At 40.7% G+C, this 22,320-nt stretch overlaps 1 protein-coding gene across 1 annotated transcript in view; it reads left to right on the forward strand.

Moving 5' to 3' along the window:
• Positions 1-110: 110 nt before the first annotated feature.
• cped1 (cadherin-like and PC-esterase domain containing 1) overlaps positions 111-22,320 on the forward strand; it is a 37,635-nt gene continuing 15,425 nt past the window's right edge. The window contains exons 1-12 of the mRNA XM_034163335.1: positions 111-675; positions 9,066-9,240; positions 10,485-10,576; positions 10,662-10,740; positions 10,817-10,898; positions 10,968-11,115; positions 11,305-11,426; positions 11,526-11,598; positions 13,503-13,619; positions 14,599-14,703; positions 21,069-21,178; positions 21,333-21,403. Of these exons, the coding sequence (XP_034019226.1) occupies positions 433-675; positions 9,066-9,240; positions 10,485-10,576; positions 10,662-10,740; positions 10,817-10,898; positions 10,968-11,115; positions 11,305-11,426; positions 11,526-11,598; positions 13,503-13,619; positions 14,599-14,703; positions 21,069-21,178; positions 21,333-21,403 (1,417 nt within the window). The 5' untranslated portion in view covers positions 111-432. The remainder of the gene's footprint in view (positions 676-9,065; positions 9,241-10,484; positions 10,577-10,661; positions 10,741-10,816; positions 10,899-10,967; positions 11,116-11,304; positions 11,427-11,525; positions 11,599-13,502; positions 13,620-14,598; positions 14,704-21,068; positions 21,179-21,332; positions 21,404-22,320) is intronic.

Below are 22,320 nucleotides of genomic sequence, written 5' to 3' on the forward strand. Positions count from 1 at the left end.
TGGCACGTGCGTGCATGCGTGTGATCCACAAATAACTCGTGGGAGGAGGAGGAGGAGGAGGAGGAGGAGGTGCGGACCTCCGACCGGGCTGTCAGCAGACCTTCCAAAACCCGAACCTGGTCCAGCTGAAGAAAAACAAAGCAGACGGTGAGCCGGTCTGAGGGATCCGGATCCTCCTTTAGGGTTTAACGCAAACCAGATGGTCTGTGTGCAAACTTTGCGCACATTTGGTTCTTTTGTCTTTTGACCCGCAGCTTCTGCTGCCTTGTTGTGACGGTTCAAAGGACTAAACCAGAACCGAGTCTGACTCGGTGACGATGTCTGACTGCTCCGGTTTCTGCTCTGCGCCTTTGGACTTGTTTTGGACCGAACAGAGTCCAGAACGAAGAGGAGGATGAAGTGGATCTGCAGAGGAAAGTAAACTTTCTTCTCATGCTCCTCCGTTTGGGTCGGGTTCTGGTTCCCGAGGTCGGGATGCTGCTCCGCCGCCGGTCCTGCTCCGGGCCGCTGGTTCTGCTCGGGGTGGCCGTTTGTCTGTTCTACCAAACCCTGATGGTGGCCCGGAACCGGCTCCGGTCCGGACCACCAGCTGATGTTCACAGTAAAGCTTCAGATGAAGTTCTGCTGGACGGAACCGGACGACTCGTTTCCGCTCTGGAAAATTTACACAGACACGTAAGTGCAGTTCTGACCATGAAACGGATTTAGGTTTGTTATGCGTCATTGATCTTTGATTATTGATGGTGGAAGGGGTCCACTCGCCCCCCCAGCCCACTCCCCAAGTAGACAAAGTAATAATGTTTTTACCAGGGACTCGGACACTTTCTCAGTGTGTTCTTACAAGGAACTCAGCAGTTTCTGAGAGTGTTTTTATCATGGACTCGGACAGTTTCTCAGTGTTTTTACAAGGAACTCGGGCAGTTTCTCAGTGTGTTTTTACAAGGGACTTGGACAGTTTCTCAGTGTGTTTTTAACAGGGACCCGGGCAGTTTCTCAGTATGTTTTTACAAGGATCTCGGACAGTTTCTCAGTGTGTTTTTACAAGGATCTCGGGCAGTTTCTCAGTGTGTTTTTACAAGGATCTCGGACAGTTTCTCAGTGTGTTTTTACAAGGATCTCGGGCAGTTTCTCAGTGTGTTTTTACAAGGATCTCGGACAGTTTCTCAGTGTGTTTTTACAAGGATCTCGGACAGTTTCTCAGTGTGTTTTTACAAGGATCTCGGACAGTTTCTCAGTGTGTTTTTACAAGGATCTCGGACAGTTTCTCAGTATGTTTTTACAAGGATCTCGGACAGTTTCTCAGTATGTTTTTACAAGGGACTTGGACAGTTTCTCAGTGTGTTTTTACAAGGATCTCGGACAGTTTCTCAGTATGTTTTTACAAGGATCTCGGACAGTTTCTCAGTATGTTTTTACAAGGATCTCGGACAGTTTCTCAGTGTGTTTTTACAAGGATCTCGGACAGTTTCTCAGTATGTTTTTACAAGGATCTCGGACAGTTTCTCAGTATGTTTTTACAAGGATCTCGGACAGTTTCTCAGTATGTTTTTACAAGGATCTCGGACAGTTTCTCAGTGTGTTTTTACAAGGATCTTGGAAAGTTTCTCAGTGTGTTTTTAACAGCGACTCGGGCAGTTTCTCAGTGTGTTTTTACAAGGATCTCGGACAGTTTCTCAGTGTGTTTTTACAAGGGACTCGGACAGTTTCTCAGTGTGTTTTTATCAGGGACTCGGACAGTTTATCAGTGTGTTTTTATCAGGGACTCGGACAGTTTATCAGTGTTTTTACCAGGGACTCGGACAGTTTCTCAGTGTATTTTTACAAGGGACTCGGACAGTTTCTCAGTGTGTTTTTATCAGGGACTTGGACAGTTTCTCAGTGTGTTTTTAACAGGGACTCGGGCAGTTTCTCAGTATGTTTTTACAAGGATCTTGGACAGTTTCTCAGTGTGTTTTTACAAGGGACTCGGACAGTTTCTCAGTGTGTTTTTATCAGGGACTCGGACAGTTTATCAGTGTTTTTACCAGGGACTCGGACAGTTTCTCAGTGTATTTTTACAAGGGACTCAGCAGTTTCTGAGAGTGTTTTTATCAGGGACTCCAACAGTTTCTCAGTGTTTTTACAAGGGACTCGGACAGTTTCTTAGTGTGTTTTTATCAGGGACTCAGACAGTTTCTCAGTGTTTTTACAAGGGACTCGGACAGTTTCTCAGTGTGTTTTTATCAGGGACTCGGACAGTTTCTCAGTGTTTTTACAAGGAACTCGGGCAGTTTCTCAGTGTGTTTTTACAAGGGACTCGGACAGTTTCTCAATGTGTTTTTACAAGGAACTCGGGCAGTTTCTCAGTGTGTTTTTACAAGGGTCTCTGCAGTTTCTCAGTGTATTTTTACAAGGATCTCGGACAGTTTCTCAGTGGGTTTTACAAGGGACTCGGACAGTTTCTCGGTGTGTTTTTACAAGGGACTCGGACAGTTTCTCAGTGTGTTTTTACCAGGGACTCGGGCAGTTTCTCAGTATGTTTTTACCAGGGACTCGGGCAGTTTCTCTGTGTTTTTACAAGGGACTCGGACAGTTTCTCAGTGTGTTTTTACAAGGGACTCGGACAGTTTCTCAGTGTGTTTTTACAAGGGACTCGGGCAGTTTCTCAGTATGTTTTTACCAGGGACTCGGGCAGTTTCTCAGTGTGTTTTTACAAGGGACTCGGACAGTTTCTCAGTGTGTTTTTACAAGGGACTCGGACAGTTTCTCAGTGTGTTTTTACAAGGGACTCGGGCAGTTTCTCAGTATGTTTTTACCAGGGACTCGGGCAGTTTCTCAGTGTGTTTTTACAAGGGACTCGGACAGTTTCTCAGTGTGTTTTTACAAGGGACTCGGACAGTTTCTCAGTGTGTTTTTACCAGGGACTCGGGCAGTTTCTCAGTATGTTTTTACCAGGGACTCGGGCAGTTTCTCAGTGTGTTTTTACAAGGGACTCGGACAGTTTCTCAGTGTGTTTTTACAAGGGACTCGGACAGTTTCTCAGTGTGTTTTTACCAGGGACTCGGGCAGTTTCTCAGTATGTTTTTACCAGGGACTCGGGCAGTTTCTCAGTGTGTTTTTACAAGGGACTCGGACAGTTTCTCAGTGTGTTTTTACAAGGGACTCGGACAGTTTCTCGGTGTGTTTTTACAAGGGACTCTGACAGTTTCTCGGTGTGTTTTTACAAGGGACTCGGACAGTTTCTCGGTGTGTTTTTACAAGGGACTCGGACAGTTTCTCAGTGTGTTTTTACCAGGGACTCGGGCAGTTTCTCAGTGTGTTTTTACAAGGGACTCGGACAGTTTCTCAGTGTGTTTTTACCAGGGACTCGGGCAGTTTCTCAGTGTGTTTTTACCAGGGACTCGGGCAGTTTCTCAGTGTGTTTTTACCAGGGACTCTGACAGTTTCTCAGTGTGTTTTTACAAGGATCTCGGACAGTTTCTCAGTGTGTTTTTACAAGGAACTCTGCAGTTTTTCAGTGCATTTTTACAAAGTACTCGGCAGTGTTGGTTATTTTGTTTTACAAACCACTTGCGCTTTCTGAGAGTGTTTTTGTGAGCGACTTGGCAGTTTATGAGTGCGCGTTTACAAGGGACTTGGCAGTTCATGATTGAACATTGGTGTGAGTGTCTGTGTGAATGGGTGAATGTAAGGCATCATTGTAAAGCTCTATGAGCTTCTGATTCAGATGTAAGTGCCATATAAATGCAGCCATTTACCATTTTGTAAATAAGGGACTTGACAGTTTATGATTTTTTTTTTTAAATAAGTGACTCGACAGTTTATGAATGCGTTTTTAAAATAGTTAATATCCAGGTGGTTGGCATGGTGGGTTAGTAGTTGGCACTGACACTGTTGCCTCGCAGTAAGAAGGTCGTGGGATCGCATCCCACCTGGCCCTTTCTGTGAGGAGTTTGCATGTTCTCCCATGTGTGTGGGTTCCTGGGACTCAGGGCTCTTCCCGCTTCCGAAGACATGGAGGTTCGGTCGAGTGTAAGTGTGATTGTGTTCATCTGTCAATATGTGGCCCTGTGATAGATCACATCCTGTGCAGGGAGCCTCACACAGTGTCACCGGTAGGATAGGCTCCAACCCCCATGACCCTTGATGATGTAAAAAATGTTATTCTTATGAAATACGGCATTGTCTTATATATATACAGTAGTGTTCAGAATATTACACTCAACAAAAATATAAACGCAACACTTTTGGTTTTGCTCCCATTTTGTATGAGATGAACTCAAAGATCTAAAACTTTTTCCACATACACAATATCACCATTTCCCTCAAATATTGTTCACAAACCAGTCTAAATCTGTGATAGTGAGCACTTCTCCTTTGCTGAGATAATCCATCCCACCTCACAGGTGTGCCATATCAAGATGCTGATTAGACACCATGATTAGTGCACAGGTGTGCCTTAGACTGCCCACAATAAAAGGCCACTCTGAAAGGTGCAGTTTTATCACACAGCACAATGCCACAGATGTTGCAAGATTTGGGGGAGCGTGCAATTGGCATGCTGACAGCAGGAATGTCAACCAGAGCTGTTGCTCGTGTATTGAATGTTCATTTCTCTACCATAAGCCGTCTCCAAAGACATTTCAGAGAATTTGGCAGTACATCCAACCAGCCTCACAACCGCAGACCACGTGTAACCACACCAGCCCAGGACCTCCACATCCAGCATGTTCACCTCCAAGATTGTCTGAGACCAGCCACTCGGACAGCTGCTGGAACAATCGGTTTGCATAACCAAACAATTTCTGCAAAACCGTCAGAAACCGTCTCAGGGAAGCTCATCTGCATGCTCGTCGTCCTCATCGGGGTCTCGACCTGACTCCAGTTCGTTGTCGTAACTGACTTGAGTGGGCAAATGCTCACATTCGCTGGTGTTTGGCACGTTGGAGAGGTGTTCTCTTCATGGATGAATCCCAGTTCACACTGTCCAGGGCAGATGGCAGACAGCGTGTGTGGCGTCGTGTGGGTGAGCGGTTTTCTGATGTCAATGTTGTGGATCGAGTGGCCCATGGTGGCGGTGGGGTTATGGTATGGGCAGGCGTGTGTTATGGACGAAGAACACAGGTGCATTTTATTGATGGCATTTTGAATGCACAGAGATACCGTGACGAGATCCTGAGGCCCATTGTTGTGCCATACATCCAAGAACATCACCTCATGTTGCAGCAGGATAATGCACGGCCCCATGTTGCAAGGATCTGTACACAATTCTTGGAAGCTGAAAATGTCCCAGTTCTTGCATGGCCAGCATACTCACCGGACATGTCACCCATTGAGCATGTTTGGGATGCTCTGGACCGGCGTATACGACAGCATGTACCAGTTCCTGCCAATATCCAGCAACTTCGCACAGCCATTGAAGAGGAGTGGACCAACATTCCACAGGCCACAATTGACAACCTGATCAACTCTATGCAAAGGAGATGTGTTGCACTGCATGAGGCAAATGGTGGTCATACCAGATACTGACTGGTACCCCCCCCCAATAAAACAAAACTGCACCTTTCAGAGTGGCCTTTTATTGTGGGCAGTCTAAGGCACACCTGTGCACTAATCATGGTGTCTAATCAGCATCTTGATATGGCACACCTGTGAGGTGGGATGGATTATCTCAGCAAAGGAGAAGTGCTCACTATCACAGATTTAGACTGGTTTGTGAACAATATTTGAGGGAAATGGTGATATTGTGTATGTGGAAAAAGTTTTAGATCTTTGAGTTCATCTCATACAAAATGGGAGCAAAACCAAAAGTGTTGCGTTTATATTTTTTGTTGAGTGTAGTAGTGCTATGTGACTAAAAAGATTAATCCAGGTTTTCAGTATATTTCTTATTGTTACATGGGAAACAAGGTACCAGTAGATTCAGTAGCTTCTCACAAATCCAACAAGACCAAACATTCATGATATGCACACTCTTAAGGCTATGAAATTGGGCTATTAGTAAAAAAAAAGTAGAAAAGGGGGTGTTCACAATAATAGTAGCATCTGCTGTTGACGCTACAAACGCAAAACTGTTATGTTCAAACTGCTTTTTTAGCAATCCTGTGAATCACTAAACTAGTATTTAGTTGTATAACCACAGTTTTTCATGATTTCTTCACTTCTGCGAGGCATTAATTTTGTTGGTTTGGAACCAAGATTTTGCCCGTTTACTAGTGTGCTTGGGGTCATTGTCTTGTTGAAACATGCATTTCAAGGGCATGTCCTCTTCAGCATCAGGCAACATGACCTCTTCAAGTTTTTTGACATATCCAAACTGATCCATGATACCTGGTATGCGATATATAGGCCCAACACCATAGTAGGAGAAACATGCCCATATCATGATGCTTGCACCACCATGCTTCACTGTGAACTGTGAACTGTGGCTTGAATTCAGAGTTTGGGGGTCGTCTCACAAACTGTCTGCAGCCCTTGGACCCAAAAAGAACAATTTTACTCTCATCAATCCACAAAATATTCCTCCATTTCTCTTTAGGCCAGTTGATGTGTTCTTTGGCAAATTGTAACCTCTTCTGCACATGTCTTTTATTTAACAGAGGGACTTTCCGGGGGATTCTTGCAAATAAATTAGCTTCACACAGGCGTCTTCTAACTGTCACAATACTTACAGGTAACTCCAGACTGTCTTTGATCATCTGGGAGCTGATCAATGGGTGAGCCTTTGCCATTCTGGTTATTCTTCTGTCCATTTTGATGGTTGTTTTCCGTTTTCTTCCACGCATTTCTGTTTTTTTGTTTGTTTGTTTTTTTGTCCATTTTAAAGCGTTGGAGATCATTGTAGATGAACAGCCTATACGTTTTTGCACCTGCGTATAAGTTTTCCCCTCTCCAATCAACTTTTTAATCAAACTACACTGTTCTTCTGAACAATGTCTTGAACGTCCCATTTTCCTCAGGCTTTCAAAGAGAAAAGCATGTTCAACAGGTGCTGGCTTCATCCTTAAATAGGGGACACCTGATTCACACCTGTTTGTTCCACAAAACTGATGAACTCACTGACTGAATGCCAGACTATTATTATTGTGAACACCCCCTTTTCTACTTTTTTTTTTTTTTTACTAATAGCCCAATTTCAAAAACCTGGATTAATCTTTTTAGTCACATAGCACTACTATTATTCTGAACACTACTGTATATATATATATATATATATATATATATATATATATATATATATATATATATATATATATATATATAATATATATATATATATATATATATATATATATATATATATATATATATATATATATATATATATATATATAAAACTCACATGACCCAGTAAATGATCAGATTAATCAATAATGTATGTGATCAGTGGTGCTATTTTTTCTGGACGAGTTCTTTGCTGACTGAGGCTCCTCCTCTTTACTTTTTAGCTGATGGGGTTTGATTGACAGCTGTAGGAGCCAATCAGACGGTGACATTGAGCTATCCCTGCAGAGTATTTTAAGAGTGTCCCTGAAATAAATGTTTGTTCTGTTCATCAGAACCAGAGTTCAGCTTCAGTTCAGCAGAGAAACCTCAGCCTGGATTTATTTTCTAACCAGTTAATACGTTTATAAAATGTGATTTGTTTGTTTATTTAAAAATCAAAGAATTTGTCTTTAAAGTTCTTTTTGAAATGACGTTTAATCTGCTTCACGTGTGTTTTTGAATGTGTTCCATGTGTGTTATCAGTGTGACAGCTGAGGTCACCTGTTCTTTGACCGTTGACCCTAAACTAGCCAGGCTCAGTGAACCTCCCGGTTTTACAGCCGAGAACCGATTCTGAAGAATCTGCTCTTAACCCGGTCTCAAAACAGGCCACAAAAATCTGTTATCAATCAGTTTGATTATGAATTCTTCTAAAATCCACATTTATTCCATTAGTAAAAGCCTGTTTATAAAACATTTACTCATTTTAAAACTTAAAACAGCTGATATTTGGTTTAAAGCTCATTTGAACTCAGTCTGTCCAGTTAAATCCAGTTAAGTGGATCGACTCAAGTCTGGGAGCACACACCGGTGCTGCATCCGCGACACCACGGGACGGTCCTAGGTCCTGGATGGCAACCACCCAGACAAATGGTACATCTCCACCTCCCCAAAGTAATCGTCCATCTGCTGTGGTTGTTTAATTTTTTTTCTTATAACATTTTATCCTTTGCATTTTTAGTGGAATTAGTTTTAAGTTTGTAAAACATGAAACAATGATCTTCTTTATACGTGTGAGAGAGAAAATAAAGTCAGAGTGGAAACAAAAGAAGCTTCTGTCAGAGCAGGATGAGGACTGAATATTAACAAAATCCAAACACATCCAAAAACCCAGACTTTAGCCGCTCTCACGTCTTCTGTCTTTAACTGCAGCCTGAGTGGCCACAATGTGGCGCTATAACACACTTATAACAAATGAAATACATAAAAATCTGCAGAGTGCATCTGGATTGGAGCCACAGCAGAACTCTGGGTAAAATATTAGATATTTTTAATTGTGTTAAAAAAAAAATTCTACATTGAATTTTTTTTAAAGCTGCTCTTTAATCTCTGTGATAAAAAATATATAAATTAATATTTTTTTTTCGAATGAAATAGAAGAATCCATAAGTAATCCTTTGGCCCTGAAGAGAACAGAAATCGTCACTTTTACAGCCGACTGACAAACAGAAAAGAGAAGAAAAAGAAACATGAAACTGAAGAAATCCTGTGGCAGAAGCCAAAAAAGTTGGGAAATGTAAACTTTTCTGTAATGTGTCTAAGAACCGCCAGCTCAGGCTGACCTTTGACCTCCCAGCTGTTTTTTTTTTCCCTTCTTCTTGTGATGTTGACTTTAACGCTCAAATCATTTTGACATTTTTATGTCCATCAGCATTCCAACAAAAACAGAACTTTAAAAATTGTCTTTTTTTTTACTTTGTCTTGTTTTAACCAGAAAATCTATTTTTATATATTTTTATCATATATAAAATTAAATTTTAAAGCCGTGTTAATTGTGAAACAATTTTTTTTACTTCTTCAACTTTAATCCCTCTCTTTAGACGGAGGAGGCGGGGCAGTGGGCGGGTCACAGGCGGCAGGCCGTGGTTCTGACCGGTCAACACGCCGCCTCGGACACAGAGGTCCAACTGTACCAGCAGGTTCTGGAGCAGAAAGGTTATGAGGTTCATCTGTCCCAATACGCCGAGACCAGCCGCATCCTGAAAACCCGTAATGGTGAGTCTGGATCCGCAGAACCATCAACACCAGCCATGACTCACATCTCAGTCACAAATCTCATACATTTCATGTCTCAAAGCCCTTTAGACTCGGGTTCAAAACACTGCCTCTAGTGGTTGGAGGAGGAAATGCTTTGTCAGAAGTGTGCACTCTATAATGGCTCTTCTAGCTGATTAGACATTTGAAAGAAAATAATCAGTTGCTTTGAGCATCAGTTAATTTTTGTACTTGACAATAAAAAAAAATGAACTGTTTGATCTCAGAAGTTTCAAATTGAAACTTTCCTTTTCTGAGATGTTCTGATTTAAATGTTTGTCAAACTGTTGTTCTGGTTTCAACATCAAGCTGGTTGTTAATCCGATTTCGTCTGTTTTCAGTGGATTTTATTCCACGTTCAGAAGCGGCCAAACAGAGTGTGTAAAAACCAGATTTCTTCAGAAGTCGCGGTAAACGGCGAGGTCGGCTGGAGGAGTTTCCTGCAAACAGAGCGAACCAGATCAGTGCCAGAAACCCAGCAGCTCATTTCCTGTGAACAAAATCACTTCCACATGTTCTACTTCTGCGTCCATGTTTGGACAAAGCTGTTCACCCCCCACACCCCTTCCTGCGCTGTAAAAAAATAAACAAGTAAAAAAACCTCGAGTTTTTCAGAAGACAGGAACAAAAATAAATTGAGCCGCACTCAGAGAATCTCAAGAGCCATAATAATAATAATAATAATAATATTATTATTATTATTATTATTATAATCATCGTTGTTATTATGACTTTATTTCTGATTGACTACAAACGTTAAAACAGTGACAACCTTTAGACAGCGTGGTGTGTGCACACTTTACACTTTTATGATGTCATAAGGTGAGAATGTCAGATCAAAGGAACATCTAACATAAAAAAGAAAGATGATGAGGTGGATCTACATCAGCGCGACACAGCGACCTCCTCCACAGTCCACACCAACTATCAAAAGGCTGATTTATGAGAGGGCGAGCAGCGACAACGGCGGTCATCAAAGGTTCTCTTTGCTTTAAGACTAAATTTCAAACATATTTTGAGATGTTCAACATTCTTTCGATTTTCGTGTAAATGTCTTTGTTTTACATTTCTGAGTGACCTGGAGCTCAGTCGTGACATCACAGCGTGTCATGTGACCCTTCGTGGTTCCTGCTGAGAAGAATTCACAGTGTTTACAAAAATAAACCTCATGGTGGCAGCCATTAGCTCTGATTGGTGTGTTTCAGCCGGTGGGTGGAGCCTCTTGCTGTGTCTCCGCTCTTCAGAGCAGAGTTGTCGTCGTAGAGTCTCCGCCTCTCACCTGCGGTCACGTCACATGGTGAGACTCACCGGGTCAAATGTGAGCCAATCAGAAGCAGTGTTGCAGAGGTTGTGTGAGGTCACGTGTGTGGGTTTGTCCTCAGGTCAACATGGTGGCGGCGCTGACTGAGGCGTTCTCTGATGCTGGCGACGGCCGCTGTCACGTGATCAAACATGCTGCAGGTGCACATTTATTTTTCCTTCTCAAGCTTTTGGCTTCTTTTCCTTTTTCAGCCTGTTAACATTCGTGTTTCCACAGTCAAGTTGCCCGTAAGTCCTCACGCCTGTGGGTCGAGCAGCGAGCACTTACAGACCGCCACGGGCTCACCCGAAGCCAGCAGGTGAGAGTCGGACGCTGTTCCACGTCCATATCAGCTGACCTTTGAGCTCATCGACTGGTTGTGTCGCAGCCCCTCAACAGGTCAGGCCACGCCTCCTCACTCTGTTGCCATGGTGACAGTGTATGTCCTGGTGACATCAGCGACGCCGCTGACCGCCTTCCTGCATGATGTCAGTGTGGTGTCGACAAATCGTGACACAAAGAGGCGGTCCGTGCAGGTAGACCTGTCAATCATTCTGATTAGCTTTCATGTTTCTTGATATTAGCCTGTTAGCATAAAGGTTATTTATTGTTATTTTATTTGATGCTATTTTTAAGACTTGTAGTTTTTCTGCATTGTGTGTGAGCTGCTGCCACCTGCTGGTCAAATGTATAAAACACAGCTCCCCTCTTGCCCCTCCCCCCAGCTGATGTCATTCCTCCTGCAGACATTTGGACCCTCAGTGTCCCATGTTGCTTTGGGGCGGGTCAAGAAAGTGATCGGGGAGGTGCTTCAGGCAGCTGTGTTGACCAATCAGGAGGCTCACAGGTAACCTTCGTCTGTTTTCATCTGTCTTCATCTGTAGTCGTTTGTGTGTATTTGTGTGAGACACCGTCATTCACCCTGACATGTTTTCTTTTTTTTAAGGTGTGTTCTGTGTTTCCAGCTGCTCACATTAACTCTGCATCTCAGTGAAACTCTGACACCCATCATCCTGAAGGTAACGCCCACTTTGCAACTGACACTCAAACGTTCCCAAATCACTGGGCAACATCTCAAAGACACTGCAGTGCGTGTGGGAGCTGCAGGGCGTGCACGGGCCACAGTGCATGCACGGGCCACAGGGCGTGTGGGAGCTGCAGGGCGTGCACGGGCCACAGTGCATGCATGGGCCACAGGGCGTGTGGGAGCTGCAGGGCGTGTATGGGGCGCAGGGCATGTGGGAGCTGCAGGACGTGCACGGGCCACAGTGCATGCACGGACCACAGGGCGTGTGGGAGCTGCAGGGCATGCATGCACGGGCCACAGGGCATGCACAGGCCACAGGGTGTGTGGGAGCTGCAGGGCATGCATGGGGCGCGGGGCATGCATGGGCCACAGTGCATGCACGGGCTACAGGGCATGCACAGGCCACAGGGCATGTGGGAGCTGCAGGGCATGCACAGGCCACAGGGCGTGCACGGGGCCACAGTGCATGCACAGGCCACAGGGCGTGTGGGAGCTGCAGGGCGTGCACAGGCCACAGGGCGTGCATGTGCCACAGGGCGTGTGGGAGCTGCAGGGCGTGCACAGGCCACAGGGCGTGCACAGGCCACAGGGCGTGCATGTGCCACAGGGCGTGTGGGAGCTGCAGGGCGTGCACGGGCCACAGGGAGTGTATGTGCCACAGGGCGTGTGGGAGGTGCAGGGCGTGCGCAGGACATCTTCCTGTTTGTGTTCTCTGTGTGGTCAGAACTAGTCGTCAACCATTAGTTGTTAACTAGTTAACAACTAATCCTGACAGTAAATAAATAAGGTCAAATCTTGGCAGTGAGACTCCAAATCGACTTTAATTTAAAAGATAACAATAAAACTAAAAGTTGGAACACAGTGAATTACATGGAACCAAAGTTCCAACATGGTTCCTTTCACTGAAGTGAGTTCTGGCTGCTGCTGGATGTTTGTTCCTGTGATGGTTCCTGTCTGATCTCTGCACAGGAACTATGAGAGCTGTGCAGAAGAAGAACAACAACAACAACAACAAAAACTCAGTTCGTTGAGTAATCATGTACTTGCCAGTTGCAGTTAACTATTATGACTAGTCATCATAACCTTAGTTCTGTTTGTTCAGCTGAGTGCAGCTCAAGGGTGAAATCACAAGGGGGCGCTCTGACAGAGTACTGTATACTTGAAATGAACAGCATTTCTAACACACACACACACACACTGATGTCAGCGTGCTCCCGTGCATGATGCTCACCTTACACCAGGAGGAACTTGAGGATTAAGTACTTTGCCTAAAAGGGCCCTTCTTCATTTTCTGGTCTGACGGGGTTAGGATCCTTTTGCACCTTTAATCCATCACGTCCCCGTTTGGAGTAATAGTTTATTTAGTGAAATGTGTGAGAGCCTTTAAAATCTGAAAGTACAAACTTTATTTTCAATGATCTCTAGTCTTTAAAGATGTTTATTTTAGCCTTTGACACTTTTAACTGTAAAATGTATTTTACAGTTTTATTTGATATTATTTTAAGTTGCTGAGTTTTCTTTTTTAATGGTTTTGTTGTTAATTATTGGTGCATTTTTCTTAAGTACCTTAAATATAATTTATTAAATGTATTTATTTCACTTTGATCTTTCTTTGGCTGAGAGAACTAAAGGCAGGTGTACCGAGTGCAAATGTCCACTAGAGGTCAGTGTGTCCTCATGACTGTGGCTTCACTCTGTTTTATGGCGGCACGGTGGATTAGTGGTTAGTACTGATGCCTCACAGCAAGAAGGTCATGGGATCGCTTCCTGCCCTGTCTGTGTGGAGTTTGCATGTTCTCCCCGTGTAGGTGTGGTTTCCTCCCACAACCAAAAACATGTTATTTATGGTCTTCATCCGCATCAGTATGATTCTGCGATGGTATCCTGTTTGTTCAGGTCGACACCGATGTGATGTTTTCGTCTCTGAGTGACGATGTTTTTGTGCAACGGATCAGCAGAGAGATGGTACTCGAGGACGCGCTCAATTTCCTTCTTCCGATGGAGAGTGGACAGGTAAAAACTCACCTTTATGATGTCATCACCACACCCAGCATGTGACTGAGGTTCACATTCAGCAACAAACCTTTAATATTTTTTTAAAGTCAGAACTTAGTTTCTTCTTTGTGGCATTGATTTTGTTTTTTTTAACACATTTTGTGCTTTAAAAAATTATCTCACCACCAACAACTTGAATATTTCATAATAAAATAAAAATAACTGTCCCATTTCATTTGATTTTGACCAGTTATTTTGATATTACATTTGAAAATTAAATAAATTTAATATGTATTTAAATCAACTTAAATAAACATTACAAGAAGAAAATTTCAGAATATTTCTCCTAATATTTAGCAGCATTTATTTGAAAATAGTAAAAAAAACAAAAAAACAAATATGATTCATTTTGGTAAATAAAATACATCAAAGATACTTTTTTATATTTAATACCACTATTCTGTTGTATCTGAAAATAGAATTTCACAAAACCACATCTTACTTTAAACAAAAGTGAGTTGACTTTTCACCATTTTTCTTAAAGTAAAACAAAAATAATTTAAATACTTTAAAATCACAGAAAGAAAATCAGTTTTCAGTTAACCTTTTATTTAATTAATGTATTTATTTGGGAGCGTACAGTGAATGTTACAAAAAGAGTTACAAAAAGTGTAATTTCAAAACATGAATCGATTTTTCTAAATAAAATGTTAAATCTAAGCTCAGTTTGATTTAAACTAATTTATTTTAAAACTTTTTTAAGCCTTCACATAACTGACTTAGACAGCACAATGATATTTAACATTTCAAAAAAAGGTTTGTTATATTCTTCTCCTCCTGCTGCCAACAGACCATTTGTAGAATTTGTAAAATTACTGTAAACATTTGAAACTGTTTTTAATTATTAATTAATTAATTTATTTTATTATTATTGTGTTTACATTCACTGTATTTTATTTGTGGAATTTTTTTTGTTGTTTATGTATGTGTGTTTCAGTACGGTGGCTGCAGAGGGACATTTGATGTCTGTTTGTCAGAAGACGAGCTGATGATGTTGCTTCAGTTTCATCGTCAGATAGCCACGCCCACAAATTTTCAACTGGTGCAAATTTTTTAAATCTAATACTGCTTACACAAAAATGTGCATGCATGCAGGACTAGTTATCCTGTTTAACTTTGGTTAACATAATGATATCAACACTTCCAACACTATCAACACAAATATAAATACATTGTTTTGTTGCTGTTTTAAGCTTCACTGAAAAGTTTTTTTCACTACATGGATGGTAACTTGTGTCCACTGGGTGGTAGTATCACCAATTTACAGAAAAAAAAAACGTAGACAACAATTCTGTTATTTCAGAAATAAACATGACATAAAGTTTATTGTTGGTTTTCTATTGTTGTATGTTTAAAGTTATTTTCAATCTGTTCATGCTAATTAACATGTATGCTTAAAATGGAATAGGTGGTTTTAGCATGTTGGCAAGTTATTCTAATGATGAAGTTAAAATACTGTAGAAACCCCTAGCATATCACAGAATTAGCGTGCTAGCACACAAATATTTTTTATCCAAAACTTTATTTCAACAAATGCAATAACAAACAGTAAACGAACAAAAACAAGGTCACAATAACGTTCTCAGTATTATCATGAGAAATAGAAAGATTTAAAAAAATAAAAAATAAAAAAACATGCAGATACCAGCCAGGGCAGCCATGGCGTTCCACTGGGGGGGCGTGCCTGTTCTGAAACCTGCGCCATATGCCCCCAACCAGGGTCGCCTTGGACTGTTCAGAGGACAGGTTGGAGGGGGGTTTTTTTTCTTAACTAATTAAGAAGAAATTGAATTACAACATCTCGTAGAGGAGACAAATATTCAAACAAAAACAGACAAAAATAAAAACAAACAAACAAGAACAAATTCAAAAGGGCCATTACCCAGTGACAGATAAGGAGCAAGGAGCAAGGTCATTTCATAAAAGTAACATAGAGTTTATATCCTTGTGGATTTTACACGCCAGCTTAGATTTCACTTTTTGGAGAGACAAGAAAAATAATTTAAAGTCATTAACAAAACCTACAAAGGAGGGCTTATTGTTTCTCCGTTTACAACAGTGAATATAATATTTACCCATGAGTATGACAATATTTACCACATCAGAAATAGAAGACCTTAGATTGTCCATATAAAAAAGAATGTGAGAGATGACAAAAGGTAACATATCAATTACTTTCACAGATAACCAGCCAAAATATCCAGCCAAAACGTCCTAGATACAGGGCATAAATAAAACATATGTTCTAAGGTTTCCTCAGCTACATTACAGAAGGCACAAGGCTCTACTTCAAACCCAAATCTTCTTTTAAGGAAATCAGCAACTGGATAGATTTTATTTATTATTTTAAAGTGAGTTTCTTTTACCTTAGGTGAAACAGGCCATTTCACAAATTTTGTGTGAGCCTTTTCCATAACTGACAAGGACACTTCATCAGTTATTCTGAACAAGGCTTCATTGAAGTTATGGAATAGCTCTACTTTAAAGGCTACACTAACAAATCTGTTATCACATTTCTGATTGTTTATTTCATCTATAATTAACTGAGGTAAATGAGATCTAGCATTAGAATTCTTCTTAATATTTTGTATCAATCTAATTAAAGGCAGTGGGACAGTCTTGCAGATTTTGTTATATTCATATTGAGAACATTTTAACTTATATTTAGATGAAAAGACACTGTGATTCAAAAATTCACCATCCCCATCCATTATATCAGTAACAAACCAAATGTCTCTCTCATACCAATCCTTCTTAAAAAGTGACTTTCTGTTGATGTTAATAACTCTGTTATTCCATAAGGTTGCTCCGTGAGGTGAAAAATTATGGGTAAATATCATTTTCCAAAAGTGAAGAATCTGTTTATGAAATTTTGAAAGTTTCAAAGGAATCTTACTGATATCAAAATCACATTTTAAAAGAAAATCAAATCCTCCAACTTTATTGAACAGTGATCTAGGTATGTGGAACCACATAGAATCAGACTGGGCCAAAAAGGTTTTAATCCATTTAACCTTCAGAGTCCCAACCATTGTTTCAAAATCTGGAGCTCTGATACCACCTTCTTTATACTCTTTAATAAGCTGTGATCTTTTAATGTAATGTGTTTTATTCTTCCACAGAAACTGAAAAATAATAGAGTTGGCTTTTTTAATATTGTTGGGAGAAATATAAAGTGAATGACAAGGGTAGATCAAATTTGAAATGCCATCTGCTTTGGAAAGAATCACTCTGCCAAAAATGGTTAGGTCTCTGGATAACCATCGGCTAAATTTTCTTTTCATATCTGATATTCGGACAGAGATATTGGTGTCCTCTCTTCTGAGTATGTTTTTGGACATTGTTAGTCCAAGGTATTTAACTTCAGATTTGACTCTAATTGAAGCAATAGAAGAATCTGTGCATGTATGTAAAGGAAGCAATTCACACTTTTTAGTATTAAGGATTAGCCCTGATGCATTAGAAAAAATATTAATTATGCTTAAAGCTTTTTCAACCATACATTTATCTTTGAGGAAGATGGCTGCATCATCAACAAACTGGCTAATTTTGAATTCTTTGTCAAAAATCGTAATACCAATTAAATCCTGATTATTATTAATGAGCAGTGCTAATAGTTGAGTAGTCAAAATAAATAATTTATGAGAGATAGGGCATCCTTGTCAGATGCCCCGCAACACCTTAAACTTAGGAGTCATTCCTGGATTCAGGCAACAGAACTGTATATATTAGTATAGAACATCTGTACTATATTGCAGAAACTTTCTCCAAAACCTAGGAAATTAAGTGCTTTTAATAGGAAGGAATGCTCAACTGTATCAAAACCCTTGTAAAAGTCAAGGAATAGTATAAGACTCTCACTGAATATAAATTCATTGTAGTCCAACATATCTAATATTAGTCTTGTGTGGTTATGGATATTCCTGCCTTTAATGAATGCTGATTGGGATTCATCAATTACAGTCATTAAGCTCTCATTTAGTCGATTCGCATAGACATGTGCCAACAACTTGTAATCGTTACATAGAAGTGTTACTGGTCGCCAACTGTCTAACAGGAGTGAATCTTTATTAGGTTTTGGAATTAATGTTATGAGACCATGTTTCATAGTGGCAGACAAGTTTCTATTTGATATACATTCTTTAAAGGCTTTATGCAATAATACTCTAATTTCACTCCAAAAGAACAAATAAAACTCAGTAGTTAGCCCATCAACTCTTGGCGACTTTCCTTTTGCCATGTTTGTTATTGCCCTATCTAATTCTTCGATTTTAAGATCGTTTTCCATGTTATTACTAAAGTCATGGTCCATCTTTTTTTTTAATCTGCCAATTTTCTCTAAAAGTAAAGAGCAACCTGACTCTGAGAACTGAGAGTTATACAAGTTGCTATAAAACGTACTTATTTCCTCATCAATATCCATTTGATTATCACTCACTTTACCATTTATATTCAATTTTTGAATTTTCTTTTTGACTTGTCTTTGTTTTTCAAGATTAAAAAGTAGGAGGAGTTCTTTTCTCCTTCTTCAATCCAACGGGCTCTTGAACGTACAAAAGCACCCTTGGCTTTTTCCAGATAAAGAATATCAAGTTGCTTATGAAGATTGTTCAAATTATTTTTTTCATCTTCAGCTAAATTTGATTTGCTGCACAACTGATTAATGTTCTTTATAATATCTTGCTGTTTTATTTTTTTAAGCTTACATATCTGTTTACTGGTATTAATTGCCATCTTCTTTACCTGAAATTTAAACCATTCCCATGTGCTTAGATTTGACATATCCAAGCCCTCAATTTCTTCAAATAGTTGTTTAACTTTAGAACAGAAAGGAACATTTTGTAGTAACATATTGTTAAATTTCCAGATATAGTTTGGCACAAGCTCATATCCATACAAGAACAGAGATAAAGCTACAACAGAATCAAATTGTCTGAGATTAGCCAATAATCTAACCTAGAGCATTGACCATTATTTGCTGCATTAAACCAAGTATACTGCTGTGTACTGGGATTCTGCATTCTCCAATAATCTGTCAACCCTAAATTTGTGACTAATTGTAGAATAGTTACATCATAATTGTGACAATTTGTTTTAGTAGGCATATGATCTAACCAGAGATCCGGGACCGTATTAAAATCCCCTCCAATAATAACTTTATCAGTTGTATAATGTGTCTTCCATCCTTCCTCAACGATGAATAAAATGATTTATTCTGTACTTTTCTGTTAAACCCGTAGACACACAGTAAGATGTAGTTTACTCCATTCATTTCACCAACCACCATTACCCAATGGCCCATATCATCACTTTTATGGTCAATTACATTACCAGGAAATCTGTTCAACAAAATCATCACGCCTGCTGAGTGTGATGTACCATGACTAAGAAAAAGAGTGTCCCCCCATTGACTTTTCCAAAATGTTGAGTCATCTGTGACTGATTGAGTCTCTTGAAGAAAAACACAATTAACCTTTTGCTCCTTACAAAAAAGAAAAATAGCCTTTCACTTTACATTGTCCCTTAGCCCCCTAGTGTTTAAGGAAATAAATGATAGCACTGAACGATTCATTTTGAACAAAAACACAAGGTTTAGCTGATGTGCAGGAATGAGTAACTAAATTAGTCCTTATAAAAAATTACCTCATATGTGCGCTATAACCCTCAATAACCTTAGGGCAGTATGCTAAACAATCAACCTCACATTAGACCTTAGAGTCGTTAACTTGCCTAAGTTGAGTCTATTCTTTGGTTATCAATCATCGCATATCCCTCCTTCAAGAAAGCTCGTTTCCCCTTTCTTCTTGCTTCTTCCACCAGCGGCCACAGCTTGCTACGAGCCTCATGATCCTCTTTTGAGAAATCTTCTTTAAACCATATGTGCAGTTCCTTGCACACTTTGGCATCCTTCGATCTCCTCCATACATCAACTCACACGGTTCTCATGGCAAACTGGATGATGACTGAGCTTGCTATGTTGTTAGACGTAGCAGCATTCCCTTTTTTACCCATGCGATGCACTGTATCCACCACATCCCGCAATCGTTTGACAGAAATAGGTACCACTCTCGTTAGAATGCCAATGACCGTCTCTCTTGCATCTTCTCCATCTTTCTCTTGCAGACCGGTCAACCTCAGGTCCCATCTCCTCTTGTATCGGGCTTGCTCCTCCAATGCACGCCTCATGGATTGGTTTTGTTTCTGCAAAGCATGTATTTCATTTTGCGCTTTGATAATTTCCCTTTTGTTTTCTTTAGCTGCAGCTGTGTTGTCTTCAATGCGTTTTTCAAAACGTTTTAAAAGTTCAGTTTGTTCTTCCATCTTTTTAGTCAAGGCTTGGACAGCATGAAGAATCACTGCTCCGGTGCTTTCTTTTGCTTCTTTTTTTGGGGATGTGGGCTTTTAATTGGTGTGTGGTCGAGGTTGACTTTCTGTTGTTTTGAAGCTTGATCCACCTCTATTTCTTCGATCAGTCATCACGCCTTGTGTAGCCCTGCCAGAACATAGTTATGTTCACTCATGCTAGCAGCAATCTTAGCAGATCTCTCCGATGATAATAATAGCGTTTCAAAGTAAAATTCAAGGCTTGGAGCTTATCGGCAGTCAGCTTAAGAGTTCCGTTTTTACTTCAGTCTTCGTATTTAAAGAGTTACAGCACGACGATGTCACATTTCAAGGACTATATAAACTTTTACTAAGAGAGCCTGCAAAAAGTCTGCCACTCACTCTGCCATCTTAGCTCCTCCTCGCTAGCACACTAATTGCAATGGTGAGGTTAAAATACTGTAGAAACCCCTAGCATATGGCAGAATTAGCGTGTTAGCACACTTATTGCAATGGTGAGGTTAAAATACTGTAGAAACCCCTAGCATATGGCAGAATTAGCGTGTTAGCACACTTATTGCAATGGTGAGGTTAAAATACTGTAGAAACCCCTAGCATATGGCAGAATTAGCGTGCTAGCACACTTATTGCAATGGTGAGGTTAAAATACTGTAGAAACCCCTAGCATATGGCAGAATTAGCGTGTTAGCACACTTATTGCAATGGTGAGGTTAAAATACTGTAGAAACCCCTAGCATATGGCAGAATTAGCATGCTAGCACACTTATTGCAATGGTGAGGTTAAAATACTGTAGAAACCCCTAGCATATGGCAGAATTAGCGTGCTAGCACACTAATTGCAATGGTGAGGTTAAAATACTGTAGAAACTCCTAGCATATGGAGATTTAGCATGTTAGCATGCTCATTGGAATGTCAGCGTTAGGGAAAGCACAACCACTAAGCTTAGAGTTTATGATGCTAATGTTTGTGATGCAATGGTTAGGATGCCTGGATGGTTCTTTGAATGATTAGCGTCAGCATTATGGACTTTGGGCTCATTGTGGTCTCTCTGCTTTCTGCAGCTGTTTCCCTGCTCGTCTTGCTCAGCGGGTTCTGATCCTGGTTCTGGTCTGTCCGGTCTCCTGTTTAGACTCAGTCAGTACTATGAGCAAAAGAGGAATCACAGCTCCAGGTCTGTCTGTCTCTCTGTCCTTGTGTCTCTGTGTCTCTCTGTCTGTTTCTCTCTGTCTGTCTGCGAGCTGTAGCTCCACTCTAAGTTTTGTTCAGCTAAACATAAAATGACCAGATTTTGTGACGTGAGTTCAGGCTGATGATGTCTGTCACAGATATGACCACATGGACGTGTTGACCAATCAGAATTCATCCTTGACATCTTCTCTGCATGCCGCAGGCCGAGGTAACGTGACAGCTGTCAATCATCTATAATATTATCTCTGTTTGTCAAATGATCATTTCACATATCTTTAATCATTAATCTCCATTAAGAAAAACAAGAATGAAGAAAAAGAATAAGAAAGATTATGAAAAAGAACAGTAAAAACTAGGACTGCAAGCAGTCATATACGGGCCCTCGTTCCGCGCAACCACCTACCCAGGCCAGTGGGTGCCCTTGTGACCACATGTGGGCATGTGCATACAGGGGCAACCACTCTTCACGCAGTTAAAATTTTAAACAAATCACACAATGCATCAAGGAGTTATGACATGTTGATTGTTCATCCACTAGGGGGCACTCAGTGTACAAACAGAGGGGTTGGGTGTGTTCAGGTGCCAACCGTCATCATACATGTGAAGTTTCAAGTCAGTCAGGCAAAGCATGAAGGAGTTATCATGACTTGATGTTCCATGGCAAAGGGTCAAAATGGCGGCACCATAGCGGCCACACCCTTCAACATAGAGAAAAGCTTTCGATAACTTTTGGTCAGTATCAACTTTGGATGCTGTCAAAGAAATTTGAAGTGCATTGGACGAAATCCCTAGGAGAAGTTCGTTCAAATACAACATGTGGAAATCATTTCAAAATGAGAAGAAAATGCAAAATGGCCGACTTCCTGTTTGGAGTAGACTCATGGTGCAAGAGACTTTTTTGTACATCTATGCAAGTCACACATGTGTACCAATTTTCATCTCCCTACTCCAAAAAAACCCCTATGGGGAGGGGTTTTGGAAAGTTTCAAGGGGGCGCTATTGAGACATTTTGCCCCACCCATGGGCGTTGCCCCTATGAATTGTAAGAGGTTGTCGTGCTTGACCTGTGTTTCAATTTTCATGATGATATGACAAAATTAAAGCCGTCAAAAGGAAGAACGTAAT

The sequence above is a fragment of the Thalassophryne amazonica genome, chromosome 22 (assembly GCF_902500255.1).
Source record: "Thalassophryne amazonica chromosome 22, fThaAma1.1, whole genome shotgun sequence".
Lineage (NCBI taxonomy): Eukaryota > Metazoa > Chordata > Actinopteri > Batrachoidiformes > Batrachoididae > Thalassophryne > Thalassophryne amazonica.